Below are 19,378 nucleotides of genomic sequence, written 5' to 3'. Positions count from 1 at the left end.
TTTTCCATTCTAAAGAAGCTAGCAAATGTATTGTACATATTTCCAGTTAAAAGGATATTTCAACAGACAGAAAAGGGAAGCTTTGAATCATTGTAGGATCGAGTGGTTTCTTAAAAACAAATTAAAGCAAGCAAAACCTGTCAACAAACATATACGAGCAAAGATATCATTCACACAAACGGAAATCAAACACTGTTCTATCATTGGTTTACAGTGTTTCTTAACAAAGCTGAGCCCCAGATACCTCGGGACAAGTTCAGTGCCTCTTAGAAATGTTCCATTACTTACCTAGTGCGCATCACTGTACTTTCACAGCTGCTTCAACAAACTCAGCTTTTCTCAGTAACTAATGAAGGCACAAAATGAACACATAAATAGGAAGCAAAATTACACAAATAATTTATTCTGGAAAAACTAAACCGCAATGGACAGGTCAATATACAAAGGTAAGGTTGATCAACTTAAAAATAACCTGGCGCACATATCAAATGTTCTTAAATTACTCAGGTCGCTAAATCAGATTTCTTACTAGAGGATAAAGAGTTTAAGATATTAAAATTTGTTATCTCAAAAAATAAATGATTTTTCGCCTTTATGACTTACAGACTTGAAGGATATAGTGTGCGGGCATCAACTTTCTCCAACTCATCAAGAAATCGCCAAAATTAAAACCGCCCCTCCACTAACCAATAAACCCAAATTCTCAATCTACTTCACACAGTTAAAACTGGGTTAAAATGCATCCATGCCTTTTGGTCCCTGTCGGTTTAGCTCTGTGAAGTGCCTCTTCAGCTCGTTATTGCCGTACAAAAGTTTTTAGCACTCAAAAAGTCAAGGTTGGTAAAGCAGCGGTTACTGAGGTCCAGTATCAGCTGAAGGACACCTGGTGCTGGATGAGGTCGGGATGAGTGTGGGCCAACATGCTGCACCTCCTCCTTCTCTCTCCGGTCGGTGTGTGTGTGTGTGTGTGTGTGTGTGTGGGGGGGACGCTTAAGGCTCAAGTGGGCGCTTTTCCTTCTTCTTCTGCCCTCACGAACTGGCGGCGGATGGTTTTTAAGACACAGTGTGTGCGTTTATGCATTTATCGCTCCCTCCTGTCCCTCAGTACGTCTCTGAGTCCGAGTCATTCAGCTCTTCATCTTTGTAGTTGTCTTGGTGGCTGATGTTGTTGAAGCTGCAGTAGGAGCTGTGCTCGCCGCGCAGCACGGGCAGGCTGTCGAAGGTGACGCTCTTGGAGGGGCTGGTGGTGTAGTGGTTAATGGCACTGAAAGGGAGGGTGGGTGCCGGGGCGCAGGGGGGGACAGGCATCATGGTGGCCAGAATGAGGGCGAGGCAGTCTGCCACATCTTTATTGGGGGCACAAGCCAAGGCTGGTGTGTAACCTGGAACAATGACAGTATACAAATGAGACATATAATAGAAATACAGTTTCAGTTTCCAGGATTGGTTCCGTTTAAGGATTGCGCAATAATTACATGGCATTTCAAATATATTTCAGGTTGGTTATTATCAAGCAGTGAATTAATGTGTTAAGATTCTGATCATATTGGGCTCTTATATTGTTAATTAACTGTGCCTTTGATTAAAAGATGTGTGCTTTTAATAATTGTCTCTCAACATATGAGACACACTGGTTTTAAACTGCCCGTAGGAAGAATGAACCAATAAGAGTCAGTCTTCTTTTGGAGAACGTCATGTGAAATAACGTCTGACTCGCGACCTCTCCGACCGTTAGGTCTCTCTCTCTCCTGTGTGTATATATGTCACTAGAGTTGCGACGCTTATCAGAAACCACATATTTGATTGGCTGAGTAGCATCATGTGATACAATTTACAACACATGTAACTGGTTAGTGTGTTTCCTGGAGGAGTGTCATAAAGGCTGGAAAAGCTGCGCTGGTTAAAATAGAAGCGCTCCATTAAAATGTATTCTTTCTCAATTATCCATCTTCCTATAGTGCCACAGTACCGCCATGTTTCAGAAGTGAACGTTATGCACAACATTAGGCACATGGTTTAAAAGGTTAACAAGCAGCTGAAATGTTGTGGATTCGTGGACTAGTTGAAACTTTAAAATAAAAGCATTCATTTGTAGGGGGATTTTTAAAAATTACTGATATTGCTGTGGTCATTAGAATTGACGTTTAGATGGGACTTCCTGATGTCCTGTAAAAGCCCCAAATATATGAAAGGTGCTGGTATAGAGTAATAGAAAAACAACACTGTGAATTTACCGTTTTCATCGACTGCAAGTACGCTGGCTCCCTTTGCAAGCAGCTCTTGCACCACCACTGTTAAACCATTTCTTGCAGCCACGTGTAGAGGCCTTGAAAAACATAAACAGGAAAGTCAATAATTTATGATTTGTATCTCTATATTACTAATTCAATTCCCCACAGTAATCCATCCACACTCCAGATGCAGCAGGAGACAAGAACCTAATGTAATACATGCGATACATACGTCTGTAAGGCGGCGTTAGTGGCATTTATGAGGTTTCTGTCTGTGATCTTCTCCAATACCAACAAGGCACTGGTTTCATGTCCCTGTGGAAAACAGGTGCAGTACGATAAATATAAAAGAATCACCAAAGAGAATAGCTTCTAAATGCAGTAACCCAATCTGTTTGTGGTATTTCAAACACATACTTGCAGGAACACACTGTATAATTGCTGCTGTAGAATGTAGGAACAGTGCCACCACATGGCAATACACACCTTACTGCAGGCGAGATGAAGTGCAGTGTTCTTCACAGCATCCTGCAGAGTGAGATCTGCTTTTGCACTGCTCACCAGTAGTTCTAACAAGCGAAAGCAGGAAAAACTAATTGAAGGTAATCCAATGAGCAATGATTATGACATCCCAGAGAGGTATTTTACAGTCCAGTTATTGACAATATAGAACAAAAGTGGTTAAAATGGAGAAGCATTTACCGACAGCGTTGGTCTGGCCATTTTCAGCAGCCATCATGAGCGGGGTTTTCCCTGCAGCATCAACACTGTTGACCTGAGCATTGTGGCTCAGCAGCAGCTGGAGACACTCCACATGGTCGGTGAAGGCTGCTGCATGGAGTGGAGTCCTGCAAAAATATCATCGGAACATGGCTAATTGTTATCATATATCCCAGTCGTTATGTGAGCTCTTAATTACAGGTACAAAACTTGTGTCTTTATATTAATGCATATACCTGCTTTTACTGTCTTTGGCATTGACAATAGCAGGGCCCAGAGTGTCGATCAGCATCTCCGCAGCACTTTCGTTGTCATGGATCCTAAAGAAGACGAAAGGGTGCAATTATTTAATCCATTAGAGGTTTGTGCTCACACGCATTGAATTAAACAGAGAACGGGTCAAGATCTTACACAGCACAGTGGAGGGGGCTGAAAGAACTGCCTTCGGCCTTGTGAAAAACCTCTTGTTCCAGCAAAACCTCCACACACGTATCGTGCCCTGCAGACAAGGAAGCATTAACCATATGAGCCTTCATCGCGAGGTGCTCACAATCTCTAATCTCTTAAAACATTTGTCCTGATCAGCATGTGTACAAGTTGTGCCTTTGGGTGCATGAAGACCCATAGAGAACAAACAGGAAAAGTGATTGATTGTCCATGCCAATGTTAAATCTACACTTGCTAAGTGCTCCTTCTTCCATTTAAGACCATATATTACTAAACATCAGATACACATTTCCATAACTACGATTGTTTTTTTAAGCAGGTTTTCAAACCCTCAACTCTGTACCATTGTAGCAGGCCCAGTGCAGTGGGGTGTAGCCTTGGTTGTCTGTTAAGACAGGGAGTGTTTCCACTGATTGGGCAGCATGCAGCAGGCCTCCCAGTACCCCAATGTGTCCACATGCTGCTGACAGGTGGACTGGTGTTCGCCCTTTACAGTCTCGCACCAGGAAGGTGGCGCTGTGCTGGAGCAAGGCCTCCACACATTCCTCGTGACCGGTCACCGCCTACAGACAGACAATCATGTATTTGCTGTTGACTTTTATCCCAAATGCTTATGCATTTCACCCGATTTGAGAGCCGAGTTTACAAATCAAAGAAAATCATATTTGTACAGCGATAACGTGCCTGGCAGCATCTCTAACATATATACAATAATAATGTTGAAACATTATTTTTGGTAGGAAAAACCTCACAAACAGATTGAAGTATGAGTATAAAGAACATGTTCCAAAGTACAGATACAGTGTGTTTCAGTGTGTGTAAGAATGGGACGATCTCCTTACTCCTCTATGAAGGGCTGTCCTGCCCCACTTGTCTTTGGCTTCTACATTGGCTCCCTTATTTAGCAGAGAATACACACAATCCGTGTGTCCACTCAGAACCGACAGCATCAAAGGAGTTCTTAGAGATAACAGACAATAATTTCAGCAATTTCTTTAAATCATCAGTGTGGAAGCAAAACAAACTAATTGTACTTACTGTCCATTTCCATCTTGAATGTCTACTGCACTTTTAAGATCAGCATTTCCAATCAGCAAACGCAAACATTCTGAATGACCATTAGTTGCTGCAGGAAAAGAAGGAACACACCGTTAGCATACCCATATAAATACACTGTATTTATATGGCACCTTGTAAAACAATATTACAAAGGGCTTTTCAAATGAAAAACTAAATTAAAACAAATCCACACCACAAACAATCCCAGTAAACAAAGGGTGCAGTAAATATAACACCCAATATGATTTATGAGCCACCAAGTCCAGGTCCATACCTGCAGCATGGATGGGGGTTCGCTTCAAAGTGAAGTCTTTTACCAGGATGGAGGCTCCCTGGTTGATTAGGACGTCCACACACTCGACATGGCCCTTAAAGGCAGCCAGGTCGAGAGGTGTGCGCCCATGGCTGTTTCTCACATCCAGGTCCAGCAGAGACTGCACCAGAACCTCCATAGCATGGTGGTGACCGTGGTACGCCTGAATGATTAATTTACCATGAATAAGTTAACGTCAATTGGATGAGATGGAGGATAGTGCCGTGATAAGGTTAGTCGGACAAGGATAACACACATTACTCACAGAGAGGTGCAGGGGGCTAACGGGGGCTCTCACATCGGAGTCATTCAGGATGTCCGTCCCTGAGGTTTCCATTAGCTGAACAAACCAGGTACACAAGTTAGAATCTACTTCAGATATAATCACTTGGTTATTTGTAATAGTTTATCAGTGTATCAATATCTCCCAACAAATTCAATGTAACATTTCGATCTAAAATGAGCTTCAAAGCAAAAAGAGAAGAACTCACCACATCTAAAGGTGTTTCACTTGCAATCTGTGGGAGAAGCACCAATCAGATAAATAATTACAATGTAGCAATATAGATATATGGAGATGCTGATTGTTTTGCATCATGTACGCTGGAGTCAAGTTCTCACCAGCTCCAGACAGAGGCGATGTCCATACGCCGAGGCGTAGTGCACAGCATTGTAGCCCTGATTGTCTCGGATCCCTGGATTTGCATCATTTCTCAGTAAATATTCCAGGCACCTGCAGACACAACAAAGAGGCTTTAGTCAGGGAAACATCATATTTCAGGTCTTGAAATAATACTCAGCATAAGCAATAATGAAACTGAGCTTTTGTACATGAAAACCCTCAAACTAAATAACCCGCCTCCCACACAGTCACCCGCTCCTTTGAGAAACTGAATTTCCAAAGCACTACTGACTTTCCATCTGTGTCAGAGGCAGCGGCGTAGTGGAGAGGAGTGCAGCCCCGCTCGTCTAGGTCATTGACGCTGGCCCCGGAGCCCACCAGAGCAAACAGGCACTGGTAGTTACAGTTGGCAGCAGCATAGTGCAGAGGGGTCCTGGAAAAGCAGATATAGCTCAGCTCCTTCTTCAAATATAACCACAAAACTAGGAGAGCACAAACTCTTGATCCATTATTAAATACTACAAACCTGCCGAAGCTGTCCTTTCTATTAAAGTCTGCCCCCGTGTTGAGGAGAAGATTGAGACATTCCAGGTTTCTGAGGGGTTAGGGAGATCAAAAAGATTAACTGATAAATGTTGTTTTTATTATAGCTCATGATCTATATCCTAATTATTGCCGCTAATATTAAAGCTGTCTATTAATTTGCCTATTTTTCTGTCCTGTACTCACCCTCCAGCAGCTGCAGCGTGTAAACAGGTCCTTCCAAAGTCATCAGGTGTGTCAATATCAAATCCTGCATCAGAGTAATGGATTATGAACAAGATCCTGCATATTGTAGACACGGTTTCACAACAGATGTTGTACAGTTTTAAAGTTTTAATTTAGACTTATGCAACTTGAATAACTGACCCATTCAACACAATAACTTTGTATTGCGACTACTATTGGGGGTAGCTGGACAACATGAATATGGAGTTGCTCACCTGAAGACAGGAGCTTTCGGCAGCAGTCAGAGAATCCACTGAGCGCAGCCAAATGAAGTGGGAACATACCATGAACCCCTCGCCTGAAAGAGACACCATCTTGTTGATTTACTCAGCATCAACCAAATGACGCTAGTGCTAAACTAGAGGTAGGAAAGTACTATTAATCGTACAGCACAATCTCCAGCAGTTACATAACAGGCCGTACATGCGTTTAAAAGGTTTAAACATGCAACTCTTCAACAAGGTGTAAAGTTGTAACAGCTGCTGGACGGGCTCACTTACTTAGCCGTGTCAGCTCTGTTGGTGATGAGGGTGTTGATGAGGAGCTCGTGTCCATATCGAGCTGCAATGTGCAGCGGAGTATTTCCGTTCTTATCTTCACAGTCAATCTCAGCACCTTCAGAAAAAAAAAAGCACTTACCGATGTTGCGCTGAGAGGCAGTTCTGGTTTTAAAGTCCAGCGTGAGAAATAAAGTCAGCGAGGCTGAATGTTTAGAGGAGCTCACCATTCTCAATGATTGCTTGAGACCTAGAAAACCTCCCGTGGATGGCTGTCATGTGGAGAGGAGTCTTACCATCTTTACTCTGGAGGGATACAAAGACATGGTGCTATCACAATATGGATCATTACGATGGCGTTCAGCTCTAAAGTCTATTCCCCGAACTGAGCTCCAAACAACATTATAAAACTGCCAGTCTGACACAATCAAGTTTTAATGTGACCACAAATAAACACTTGGTTTAACTCTTGTTTAAACACCGACTCTTAACCACAAATATTCTTTGTTTTGACAGTTATTAGTAACACTGTTATAATTCTTATTTTTAAATCCCGACGTTAGGCTCAGTGGTCGATAACCGGCAGCCACTGTAAGCTATTTATCTGGAAAAGGAAATCCAGTTATTACATAACAGCTTCCCCAGGTCACATTGAGCAACGTTCTTCCAAGTTATCCATTCTGAAATAAAGACGGGCATCATTTAGTTGTTTTACTCACCTTGATGTTGACGTCAGCCCCATTGCACACAAGGAGCTCCAGGCAGAGTGCCCCGTGGCGTGAAGCGGCGGTGAAATGGAGAGGTGCGAACCCCTTCTCGTTCACCTGGTTTACGTTGGCGCCGCACTCAATGAGCTCATTCACCACCACATCCTGCCCGTTGTAGCACGCCACATGGAGCGGTGTGTTGCCATACGCGTTGGGCTCATTGATCTAGACGGCAAGATAAAACGAGGGGTCGTCATCACATCACAAGACGTCTCACTCTTTTTTTCAAATGGCAAAACAATCCAAAACATAAGCAGTGGATAAGGCCACGTTATGAGTTATTAAATGTCTGTTCTCTCCTGCTCAGATCATAAGCCCTGGCAGTGTCTGCAGTAGTGACAATGAGCTTGTTGGGGGAACTTACATCCACCCCCAAGTCCAGCAGGTATTTGACAACACTGATCATTCCACTGGAGGCTGCTGCGTGTAGGGGGGTGTACGATTTCTTATCTTTGCAGGCCACCTCGGCTCCATGAGATGCCAGCAGCTTCACCACTTCTATGTGTCCTGATGACACAAAGAGAATGATTGCATGACACGAATAAGACATCAATTTGGTCATATCAGAACATGGGTATGAAATTTAACATAAAAAACCTTTTAATAATTGTGATGCCTTTAAAAGTAGAAGTCCAGGAGACTTTTCATTAACCACAAGATGAGATGAAGTTACATAGAATATAAATAATGTGATTGATTTATTACCCATGTAGGCTGCCCAGTGGATTGCACGGCGGTCCCTCTTGTCAAAGGCATTGATGTTTGCTCCTCTGGAGAGCAGGAGCCTCACCATCTAACAGCAGAGACAGAGAACAAGGAGCAGTCAGGAAAAATGTCAAGGGAAGTTACAACATGAACACGTCTAGTTCTGCTGCCTTTCAGTCCGTGTGGCAACTCACAAAGCCCTTCACACTTTTCTGACCTCCTGAACCGACACGCTCCCACCAGAAATCTCAGATGCGCTGATGCCAACCTCCTCACCCCCCCTGCTCTGTACAAGCACCGGACCTGAGGGGACAGGGCCTTCTCCATTGCTGCCCCCTCCCTCTGGAACTCTCTCCCCCATCACCTCAGACATTCTCCGTCACGCACTGCTTTCAAAACAGCACTTAAAACTTATTTATTTAAATCTTCTTTGAACCTGTGATGCTAGTTACTGGTAATCTCTCTTGTTTACATTGTTATTGCTTCTATTCTTCGAGCGGTCTGAAAATGTGTTGTTGTCTTTAAAAGCTAGGACGGGTTCATTGGAAAGCAGCTCAATTATTTGTTAAAATTCTCCAACTTTAGAGTTTTTCCTGGTGTTGCTATTTGTGCAACTAACTCGCAGGTATAAAAGCAGGTTTTTATCACCTTATAACTGAACCCTACACCATTACAACAGAAGCTCAGAGTGAGAATAGGTCACTGCCCACGCCAAACACTGCAGGTACAAATAACTTGGTGAAATATGTTGTGATGTATACTTTTCATAAATAGCACTAATTTTAAACGTTGTCAAAGATAAAGAGAGAAACAAGCAATACTAAAAGTAAGAGGAACAACTGGCAACATGTGTGTATATATTCATCTATATAATAAAGAAAGGATTTGTTGGTAATGAGTCATAAATGCTAACTGTAGCTCGTAGTCTGCAGAGCTCTCTGGGGATGTTGATTGTTTCACTTCACACTTCTTAAATGGGCATACTCATAGCCATTGTTCAGCTGTTCCTTATTGCAAGGCCATTGTGTTTACACATTTATGAGGCCAGCCGACACATCCTTTCAGTAAGAGGAGAAGATGAGGAGACAAACCCCTCTGAGTCTGTTGTGTCAATATGATCAGTACTGAAGTGCTTATACTTTTAAAACACAACAAAGACAGGCAGCCACAAAGTCGGCACCAACTCTTTAAGTGAGTACATGTATTGTTTCTTATGCAATTTATATTAAAATGTGCTGCCATTTTTATCCATTAAGGTACGACTACATCAAAAAATAAAAAGGTATTAAAGTATTTCTTTGAGCACAGCTGAATCAACCCATACTCTTGGCTTAATATTACCTCTAGATGGCCGCTGAAGGCTGCATGGTGCAGCGCCGTCCGTCCGGCTCTATCGGACACATTCACATTGCTGAGCAGTGGGACAAGGGCCTCAGCGCAGCGGACCGCTTTATTTGCTGCGGCGATGTGTAGCGGTGTCTGCCAGTTCTTGTCTCGGGCATTTACGTCTGCAGAGTGTTTCAGCAACACCTGGACAGCCTCCTGCAAGACGTCATCACATGAAGGTTTAAGCTTCACACCGTTTAGATTACGAGATACAGAATCAGAGGAACAATCACATACCTCACTGCAGGAGGCCACGGACCGGTGCAGAGGAGTGAGCCACTTGTTATCTTTGGCATTTACTCTGGCACCTACAAGTCAGAGGACGCCGGCTGTTAAACTGTTTATGGTCATACAGTTACATGACACCAGATGAAGAACCATCCTTCCCAAATTGGTGAAATCAATTTAGTCATATTGGTCACATATCAACGATTTAAATTGTGACACCAATGGGCCATTTCCTATATAATCTTTCCTGATAAACACATTTCTATACTGCAACATGAACCCGATAAATGTTTCCGAAACCAATCTGCTAGATTGCTTGAAATGTGACAATAATGTTGGGGATGAAAGGTTCCAATTTCTGAATACTGACCTCTAAATGATCTACACTACAAGAATGACAGAAATGTATGTGACATAAACAGCTTTTGTACATAACTCCTCTTTTCAAAAACATACCTGAAAGAATCAGCAGCTCTATAATTTCTGCATCACCAAGATAAGCAGCAGCATGCAACGGAGTCCGCTTCTCATTGTCCTGTAAGTGAAAAGGAAAGACATTAAAAGGATTGAACAGAAACAAAACAGTTTCCAAGTTATCACCTTTTGTTTCTTTGGCCTTGATCTGTTGTGACATTACAACCACAGTTTCTCTTTACTTTTTGTAACATTACAAAGCTAAAAAGGAGAAATAACCCTGACATGTTGACAAAAGCATTCACCATTTTATGGCAAAGTCAGTAACTTGAAGAGGCTTCCAGTAAAGCCAGCTTTATTTTAAAACAAATACCCCCACCAAAGCAGTAATGTGGAGGAATAGAGTACACTAAGCAGAGAGAGATCATACAGTGGGAACTGTAAAAACAATCAATCTGCTTTTTGAGTTATTTGAGGTCAAGAACATTTATACAGAAGAGGCTTAAAATTATGTGTAGCTCATATTTTTAAACAATAATATGAGGAAACAGATGCAGAGATTACTGAGTGTCGGTTGGGATTACCTGTGCATTCACATCCTCTTTTTTGAATATGAGTGAGCGTACTTCATCTGGATCCACATTGAAAATAGCTTTCAGCAAAGCAGGCTGTAAAAGAGAGAGAATGTGTCAAAATCAACTGGATGTCAAGACTTTTCCGGCTGACATGCAACACTATCTTTCATCATTACAGTAAAAATGTGCCAGAACAATGAACTATGAGGGGAAAACGTGTTTGTGAGCATATAAATGCCAACAGCATATATCACATTTGAGAAAACAAATTCTGACCGTGGTGACCTTAGACCATAGCAAGACTTCAGAATCCTTGTCATCAAGCACCGCACTACAACCAACTCATTTGCTCAGATTTTACACAATCATGTTTAAAAAATACCTATATATTGTTGTTAAAAATCCTTTAAATTAGGCACAGACTGGTGCATAACAACGGTTTTAAAAAAAGATACTAGAGCAGTTCGGTACAGACATTTAACAAAATGATGACTCCACAAATCGGAGGATGATCGAGGCCGACTGTCGGGATTGATACAGACAAATGCTGAGCAGCCTCTTTATAATTCTCTTCTGTGTATTGCAACAGGTGGCAGAGAGAATTATCATGATATTTGCACAACTACAAACCCAACACTGTGGTCCAAACAACTGATGTGCTGTCAGCATCTCCAACGGACAGATGGTCTGGTTCACCACATCAAACATGACAATCGGCAGCAAAGATGACAGTCAAAAAGAGTTTCCAAGTGAAGTCTGACTCTTATTGGTCATAAGTAGACCACAGTTTAATTTATTTAAACATCCAATATTTGGGATGCACCCCTCAGACAAGGGGTGCATCCCCAAGTCTCTTAATTGCATTCCTGTTTCCCTCACTTGCATCCTTTTCTGTGTCTTAGTCCCTCCCACTAGGGCTGCATGGAGAGATGCAAAGAAACCATGTGAGGAGAGGAAACAGAAAATATATTTTAAGATTAAAATGAGACGTCCTTTCCTCAAAAGTATCACGTGAAGAGACATCTGTTTCTGATGACTGCGACCGCTGATCTGTCTGGATCAGCTGTCAGTTGGCTTTAACAGCTGGAGAGACTTATGATGGAGTTTGTGTCTGAACACATGATCAGTGTAACGGGCTTGTTTTCTGATCCCGACAAAAGCGAACGTTCAAATAAAAATCCACTTAAAATATTTATATATATATATATATATATATATATATATATCATTGTGTAATGTTTTCAGTTTATTTAATGGTGTTAAACTTGTATACTAATAAAGACACAGTTATCATCACTGTCACAGTGGAGATGTTTTATCTCTCTAAATCTCTTATATATGAATTATTTGCGTATTTATGTTTTGCAATTGTGACGTCATTATAAAATAACCCACAATATGATTATGGTTGCTCTTAAGACTGTAATTAATTTATTAGGCTCAAAGTTTTAGGTTAAACGTAAATTATATAACTCATCAAACCCGACACTCAGGAACGATCAGCCACACGTGACTGAATGAAATGATAAATGATGTAAAGAGTGTTTCCTCTCTCTGATTTTAATTATATCCATGATAAAAGTTATTGAGGGAATTAACAGATCAAGAAAAGACAATATGCAAGTTGTTTTTAGTCCCTTTGTTGATCAGACCTACAATGAACATATATTTTAACCAAATGGTGAATCATAAAAAGATCAAATATATAACTTCAGTTTAATCTGTCATCTGTCTTCACTCTGTATGAAACTCCAGTGATCAGTCCGATCAGCTGCAGCGTCCAATCAAATAACTGATAAACGAGGGGCCGTGTCGTGCGTTTTAAACCACTTCCTGGAAGCCCGCTCTCCTGCCTTCTCGCTCATGGTTTCAAAGAGATCCTTCCTCGCGGGGAGACGGCAATTAAGAGACTTGCGAAGTACCCAAGGCTAACTTACCTGTGAGTCTGAACTGAGAACCCAACCCTCCAACACAGCAGACTTCAAAGTTGACAGAACGTCTACAACATCTAGTCTATGTAGTTCCCACACCGTCACAACAACTGTCAGTAATACGCAACCTCAAGCAATAGCTTTAATATCAGACTGCAGGTACATTTGAAGACATTTCCACTTTTTTTTTTTTTACCACTAGCTAATATAAATCACTCACTTAGTAGGAGGATTTTGCCACATCAAAAATGACAGGGTTGAATCCCAAAGGGAATTCATTTAGCATAACCATTTTCTGGTTCATGTTTGATGGCCTAGTACACCAATCTTGTTGGAAAATGATTGTCACCACTCAAGTGCTCTTTTAATTCTAAAAGTACATTTTGTCAAATGTTACCAACCACCGTTGCATCTTTATGACTTGTTGGAAACACTGCTGAAATCAATGCCCCTATCAGCAGTAACAAACTGTAATTACGTGTGCTAATGGACATCCATGTGTCATGTTTGCCCGCTCAACACTGCTGCACACCCCTATCTGATCCACCATAACACCAGTCTTTGATGAAGCAGTTTTCCCACCGTCTGTGGGAGGAGGCAGGCATGGATGGGGAGAGAACTGGTTACTCACGAAAGGCTTTCACAAAAACTTAACTCTTCCCTGACTTTAGTCATGTTTTAAAATCAGATAAGCCATTAATGTGAATTTACAGCTGCAACAACCGCAGTTAAAACAATGTTTAAGTATATGTCAGTCTAGCAGTATTGTGTGTCAGGTGAGCTATTATCAAGCTTTTCCATGACATGCGAGTAGTTATAAACTTCGAATGAGCAATATCCATCCAAGTATCCAAAACAATACGCAAGATGAAGAAGCAGGGCAGGGTACTGTTACAAAAACTGCCAAGTCAGCAGATTAAAAAAACAAAAAAAAAACACTTTCTGTATTGTTTGTAGTTAAAATCTTTACTGTCTGTCAGCCTTAAACACATCTTAGGTGGATGAGGTGGATTTCTTTCTGTGTACAATTAGAATGATGTTGTATGTACATTTGTTCATTAATCCATCATTTAACCAACCGCATTGTTATCCGTTATCATTCACTCTATGCCTTGTGAAAGTTAAGCATGAAACCAAGCACTTTCTGCTTTATCAGACAGAGATAAATTGTTCTGTATGAAATATTCTCAACTTCCCACTATTTCTACTGTGGACACTTTATTTCGGATAATTCAAGGTATACGTGGTGACATAGGTAAGATTATTGTGTATAGTAAGTATATTGAAACCAGAAGGAAAATATAGGTATGGCGGTATACACATTTGAGCCACATGATACATTTCAGCAGTCAAATTCATGCTCAATAAGTATTTAGAATAAGCAAGACAAAGATTACCATTACCATCTAGGGATCAAGTCGCCTAAAGTCGGTTTTCAAAACACAAGACAATCCTCTCATTCATGATTATCGTGCCTATGACTATCTGCAGAGTGCAATAGTGCTTTGAGATAAAGTCAGGGTAACAAACGGTGACTTGTTTCATTTTGACGATTTCTTTATATCCCCCACAGAAAAGGAAAGACAAATCTGCATTTTGATGTTTTCAGTTCTCCAGCCCTGCACGACTGGTGTAGGAGATTTTCTCTGCTTCTCTGACTACACGACTGTGCACCTCCTTTCCTCATGCAAGCCAGCCTAGTTAATGCCATCACCATGGAGACAGCTCTTTGGCAACTTCACTGGCTCACATGAGACCAGGTACACGAGCATTTAAACACACACACACGCGTGCACATACACACACACGTACATGCATGTTACAAGAATAGCAGTCATGTTCAAAATCCCTTAAATGATAAGGGAATGCTCTTCTTGCTTACACAAGTGGGTGGCAAGTGTTTATTACAGTGACAGGCATGTCTAATACTGCCACATTGCCAGTCACATTAACACCATTAACGTCACACAGCAGTTTACCTGCATGTGACCTATTCATATAATACAAATAAATACATTTGGTAACAGACTTCTTCCTAAATAGGAACATAAACGGTTGAATTATTAACCGTATTTACACGGGGATAAACACTACGGGCTTGTGATCAAGAGCATAACTTGTCTAACCCTTCAACACTGAGAAACACGCATTAGAAACGAAACGAAGAACTTTATCAAACTGAGCACAAAACCTCTCACTGTGGTGGCATTCAAACAATATTTCACATGTAGCTAGTTCGCAGAGTCGGCGCACAGAAGCTACATCATTTATGTATTTACGTCTTATCCAACCGTATACAATGAAACCTCTCCAGCTTGTTATGGTAATCATCTCACACCACGTTACATACATGTATCAGTGAGTAGAGACACTTGGAGGCGACAACTCAAGCCCGGTGTTGCATTGTTTAGTCACAACACGCTAACTAACTAGTCACTTCCCAGCTGAGCAGCTAGCAGCGCTTCACGCAGGCTCTGGCTAATTGCTGCGATGAACACACACTGTATCATGAGCTGGATGCAGCTCAACGACCGACTCGAGCATGCGTCTCGGTGTGATGTGATGGTGGCCCTTTATTATGGCCAGACACATCCGACAACTGCGAACGCGAGTCCCCCAGCAGCGCTGCATCGTACGCCGCGATGGACCACGTGAAGCGGGTAAAGAAATGCTTCTGTTTCGGAGAAACTGGCATCACAACCCCGCTGGCAGCTAGCTAACATTAGCCAGCCGACAGTAGCTTAAACTTGGGTCAGCTTTTGAGACAATCCTCACTTACCTGGTCTCGTATTTTGAGAACCACCATATTTCTGGGATTTTAATTGTTCTCATGCAGATTCATAAAGGGATGCTCGTCTCCTTCCGAAGAGCAGCGTTTGATGTCGGAAGCTCTCCCGCTGGTTTACTGGAGGCCCAACGCGACGCTAGCTTAGCTCTCTTGCTAGCTGCCTAACCTGATGGCATGAAAGCAGAGGAGTAGCGGAAACTCCATCGCCTTGCCGCCACCGTACTTCGCCTCCCAAAAAGACGCGATGCGATAGGTCAAACGCGCTGTACCTCCTAGTAAGCGCGGCTGTGATTGGCTGCGCGAACAGCGCTCCGTGACAGACGCACGGCGTTGAGCCTGCTTTGCCGTCTACGCTGCTGTCATAATAAATGGAGTAGATATTTTGTCAGAGAACGACTGGACAATATGTACGATGCAATTAATTTACATTATGCGCACTTTTAAAGAAACGTATCGAGCAAAATCTGTCTTCGTTTGGTCGTCTTGTCAGTAACAGCGGTTTATTATTCTATTTACACACACAGTGACTCGTCTTGAAGTTCTACAAACAGCGAGAACCCACCGGGAGTTGTTGGGATTGCATTCACAGTGTTCTCTCACGAGTACCAGTTTCTTCGGACAGACGGTCACGGATCCTTCAAGAAGGTAGCCATGCCATGCTGACACTCAAAATATGCCACACGAGGAATTAGCCTCACGGAAGCCGGACAAATGTGAGGAAAGTGTGTGCAGATATTAACTGAATAGGCAATACTCTTCTCGCCAAGTGGCCCAATATCTTTAAAAGAAGAAAATATCTTTTAGCAACAATTCTAAATGCTCTAACTGTCATACACTCCAGTTTCTTCCTTTTTCTCCCTTATGTTAAAATAGGAACTGGGTAAGTATGCTTTTGTAGCTGCTGTGGATAGTTTGGATACAACATATATTGCTTCACAAGCTTAGATGGTGGACATGCAAAAGTTAAACCACATAGGCCTCCTCCCACTACGGCTTTAACAATACGTTTGTCTGACTACTAAACTCTTGGACATATATGGGTTTATTGTAAGACAAAAATACAGTATAGATCCATCTTCTGTAACTTGAAATGAGTTCGATCCCACAGTTTGGTGGTATTTAAATCCTCAGTGTGCTTCAGGACCTGTGAACTAACACCACAATGTGGTGGAATATGGCCCTCTCGTGATCTGCCCTTTAGCTACAAGGAGGCGTTGAAAGTAGCTGATGTGCATCAAATTAAATAAATACTTAAATGAGAAATGCAAATACAATACATAAACCTGAGTCTGTACTTATTACTTGTTATTTAGGCAGAATTTGATTGACGCAGGCAGAATTTAAGAGCATTATTGATTATTTTCTTATCCTTGTGATACAATTGATAATGTGGATTCATTTAAAACAATTTAGAACAAAAACATAGAGTGTAAGTAATTTCAGATATAGACAGGATTCTAAACTAATTTATATTCTATTCAAATTTGAGGAGAAGAAGTGCATGTACTAATAATCCTGAAAATAAGGGTGTCTAATCGCTCATGGAATGTTACAGGCACACCAGCTGATTATTTTTCCTCTGTTGAAATTACCACAGACTGGACTTGCAGGGATGACATTATGGAAGAGGGCCAAAAGGCTTGGACACAAAGGTGTCTATTTATGGTGCTCTCGGTGACGTAGTGGTTCTGTCATAAACTCAGTACATTGATTTTAAAACGTTAACGGTGCAGCAACTTGGAAAACTGCTATATTATTACGTTGAAGAAATGTATAAAAGCTAATTTACAGTGAGATCATATGCATGTTATTTGATTTGTGTAGTTATTCAGCTTCAACAGCTCAGTAGAGAAATAAAACAAGAACAACGTTTTCTTTCTATTTTTCAGCTAATCAATATGTCTCAAGCTGTCAGACATGGCATATTACTCCCTGTGATTAATCTCCACCAAGAGGCATCCGTTCCAATAAGAAATATAACAAAGCAGTATGGCAAAGTAGGACCGTTTGAGAGGAGGGTGGTATAGTCGGGGCCTTGTGAAAGAATGTGGATTCGGTTCACCAGACTAGTCTCACATTTCCAGGCACTGGATATACAAAGAGAGGGGAGAGGAAAACTGTTGTGGCAGTTATGTTGATGGTTTTGGGTTTAGGTTTGTCACCTTTGGTGGGGGTAATCCTCCTGGATCTCCTCCTAAGCCCCGCGAAGGCCACAGTAACCAAACACATTTCTTACTGGGGTGGCAGAGGTAGAGAGGTTCCCACAAATTAAATTTAGAGAAGGAGAAACAGTGGACCGAAAAGTAAATGCATAAATGGAGAAAACAGATGAATACTTGCATACCTCTCCAATCTGTAACCCTCTTAAAAACTGCACCCTGACCCCTCTTGTTTACAGGGCTGTGTGTGTGTGTGTGTGTGTGTGTGTGTGTGTGTGTGTGTGTGTGTGTGTGTGTGTGTGTGTGTGTGTGTGTGTGTGTGTGTGTGTGTGTGTGTGTGTGTGTGTGTGTGTGTGTGTGTGTGTGTGTGTGTGTGTGTGTGTGTGTGTGTGTGTGTGTGTGTGTGTGTGTGTGTGTGTGTGTGTGTGTGTGTGTGTGTGTCAGAAACAGAAAGCCAGAGACAGAAATACAAACTAATGTTGTATTTATTGGTTTCTTTAATGAATTGACAACATTTATATTCTTTGCTATAGACAGCAAGAGAAAGCACCAGTTTCTAGGTCCCCCCCAAAACATAATGATGCAGTAACATTTATATAAATAATAACAGTTTTCTGAGAGGTGACATGACCCTTAGTGTCCAGGTGCCAGCTGTGGGGCCTGCAGACATGCATGCATGCATGATCATGCCTTAGATTACTGGATGCTGGACTCCCTGTCTGTCCATCCGTCAGGATGAGGGATAGCAAACAGCTGGACAGTCGCGGTCCTGGGATGAAAGTGGTGTCACCCACTGGGTCATTCTCAGCTGCTGTCAGACAGAGGCGAGATGGGAGGAGAGAGCAGTTCAGCTCACGGCTTCCCACCACTGTTCCTAGAGTGCTAATGTAAAACCAGTGAACATAATCGGCAGATAAATCCAAATTCTTGTCATATACTGTCTCCTAAAAGTCTCAAGCTAGGTAGAGCAATGCATGAACAGAAATGGCACATGGTTCAACATATTTCAAGAAGCATTAATATTTACGAGTAACATGGCCAACATGTATCAAAACATCTAAACACATTGAGCATGTGGGAAACAGGTGCATAAAGATGAGATTAGGTACTTTGTTCTTCTACTAAAGGGAAGACATTGTCCTTCGACCCAAACAGTAAACTGAGGAGAGCCACTGAAGAATGCTTTGAAGTGACAAATAAAAATGTGAGACTGTGGACAGCTGTAGATTTATGACGATGACAAATCTGCATAAAATCTGTGCTAGTCACACAAGCGTTGCGCCTGGTTCAGATAAAAACATCTCCCTGTTTTGCCAAATTCCCTGTTAGGGAGCAGTTATTTAAGTGAGTTTTGAACTGCTCAGTTTGTAGGTTTACAGCTTATTGTTCCCACTTGGACTTGAAGTGATGAACACATTATTTGATAGATTGCTTTAAAAACCTTGCCTGTGTATGTGCTAAGACACTGGGCATATAACATAAAATTGATTCACACATTTCTAAAAAAATAATGATTGTTATTACACCCACAGCAGCAACTGATGTGATAACAAGGCCAAACACTTTGCCCCAATCAAAGGCCTATTGGAGTCCCAGTTGATGACTGACTAGTACGACCAGTAGATGGCAGTGTTTCTATTGTAATGATCCTTCTCTGCATTGTGGAGGCTACAGGTGCTATTTTTAGGAGGCGCATCACTGCAAACTGTTGTCGGTACAGTAGATGCAGCTGTCGTTGCATTCACACGTTATGCAATAACAAGCAAAC

At 41.7% G+C, this 19,378-nt stretch overlaps 2 protein-coding genes across 5 annotated transcripts in view; one reads left to right on the top strand and one right to left on the bottom strand.

The window, feature by feature from the left end:
* Positions 1 to 382: 382 nt before the first annotated feature.
* Positions 383 to 15,690, bottom strand: ankrd28b (ankyrin repeat domain 28b). Its single transcript, XM_034552926.1, has 28 exons — positions 15,443 to 15,690; positions 10,742 to 10,825; positions 10,200 to 10,278; positions 9,753 to 9,823; positions 9,471 to 9,671; positions 8,130 to 8,217; positions 7,789 to 7,931; positions 7,377 to 7,589; positions 6,885 to 6,963; positions 6,661 to 6,775; positions 6,376 to 6,458; positions 6,122 to 6,185; positions 5,919 to 5,987; positions 5,685 to 5,825; positions 5,392 to 5,503; positions 5,262 to 5,288; positions 5,036 to 5,110; positions 4,732 to 4,933; positions 4,437 to 4,524; positions 4,241 to 4,358; positions 3,742 to 3,961; positions 3,363 to 3,450; positions 3,188 to 3,271; positions 2,934 to 3,079; positions 2,718 to 2,800; positions 2,464 to 2,546; positions 2,235 to 2,326; positions 383 to 1,382 (listed from the first exon to the last, which is right to left on the bottom strand). The coding sequence occupies exons 1-28, from the start codon at positions 15,467 to 15,469 to the stop codon at positions 1,102 to 1,104; spliced, it is 3,156 nt and encodes a 1,051-aa protein (XP_034408817.1). The 5' UTR covers positions 15,470 to 15,690; the 3' UTR covers positions 383 to 1,101.
* The window catches only part of hdac9b (histone deacetylase 9b), a 39,677-nt gene continuing 35,459 nt past the window's right edge, over positions 15,161 to 19,378 (top strand). Inside the window, exons 1-2 of one of the 4 annotated variants that reach the window (XM_034552929.1) lie at positions 15,161 to 15,323; positions 15,976 to 16,096. The gene's annotated coding sequence lies outside the window, so the exon portion shown is untranslated. Of the gene's footprint in view, positions 15,324 to 15,672; positions 15,859 to 15,975; positions 16,097 to 19,378 lie in introns of those variants that run through there. The other 3 variants (XM_034552927.1, XM_034552930.1, XM_034552931.1) reach the window with 3 other exon arrangements.

This window comes from Cyclopterus lumpus, chromosome 16, assembly GCF_009769545.1.
Source record: "Cyclopterus lumpus isolate fCycLum1 chromosome 16, fCycLum1.pri, whole genome shotgun sequence".
In the NCBI taxonomy this organism is placed as follows: Eukaryota; Metazoa; Chordata; class Actinopteri; order Perciformes; family Cyclopteridae; genus Cyclopterus; species Cyclopterus lumpus.
The sequence above is the reverse complement of the archived record's forward strand: the minus strand, read 5'-3'. Positions and strand labels throughout refer to the sequence as shown.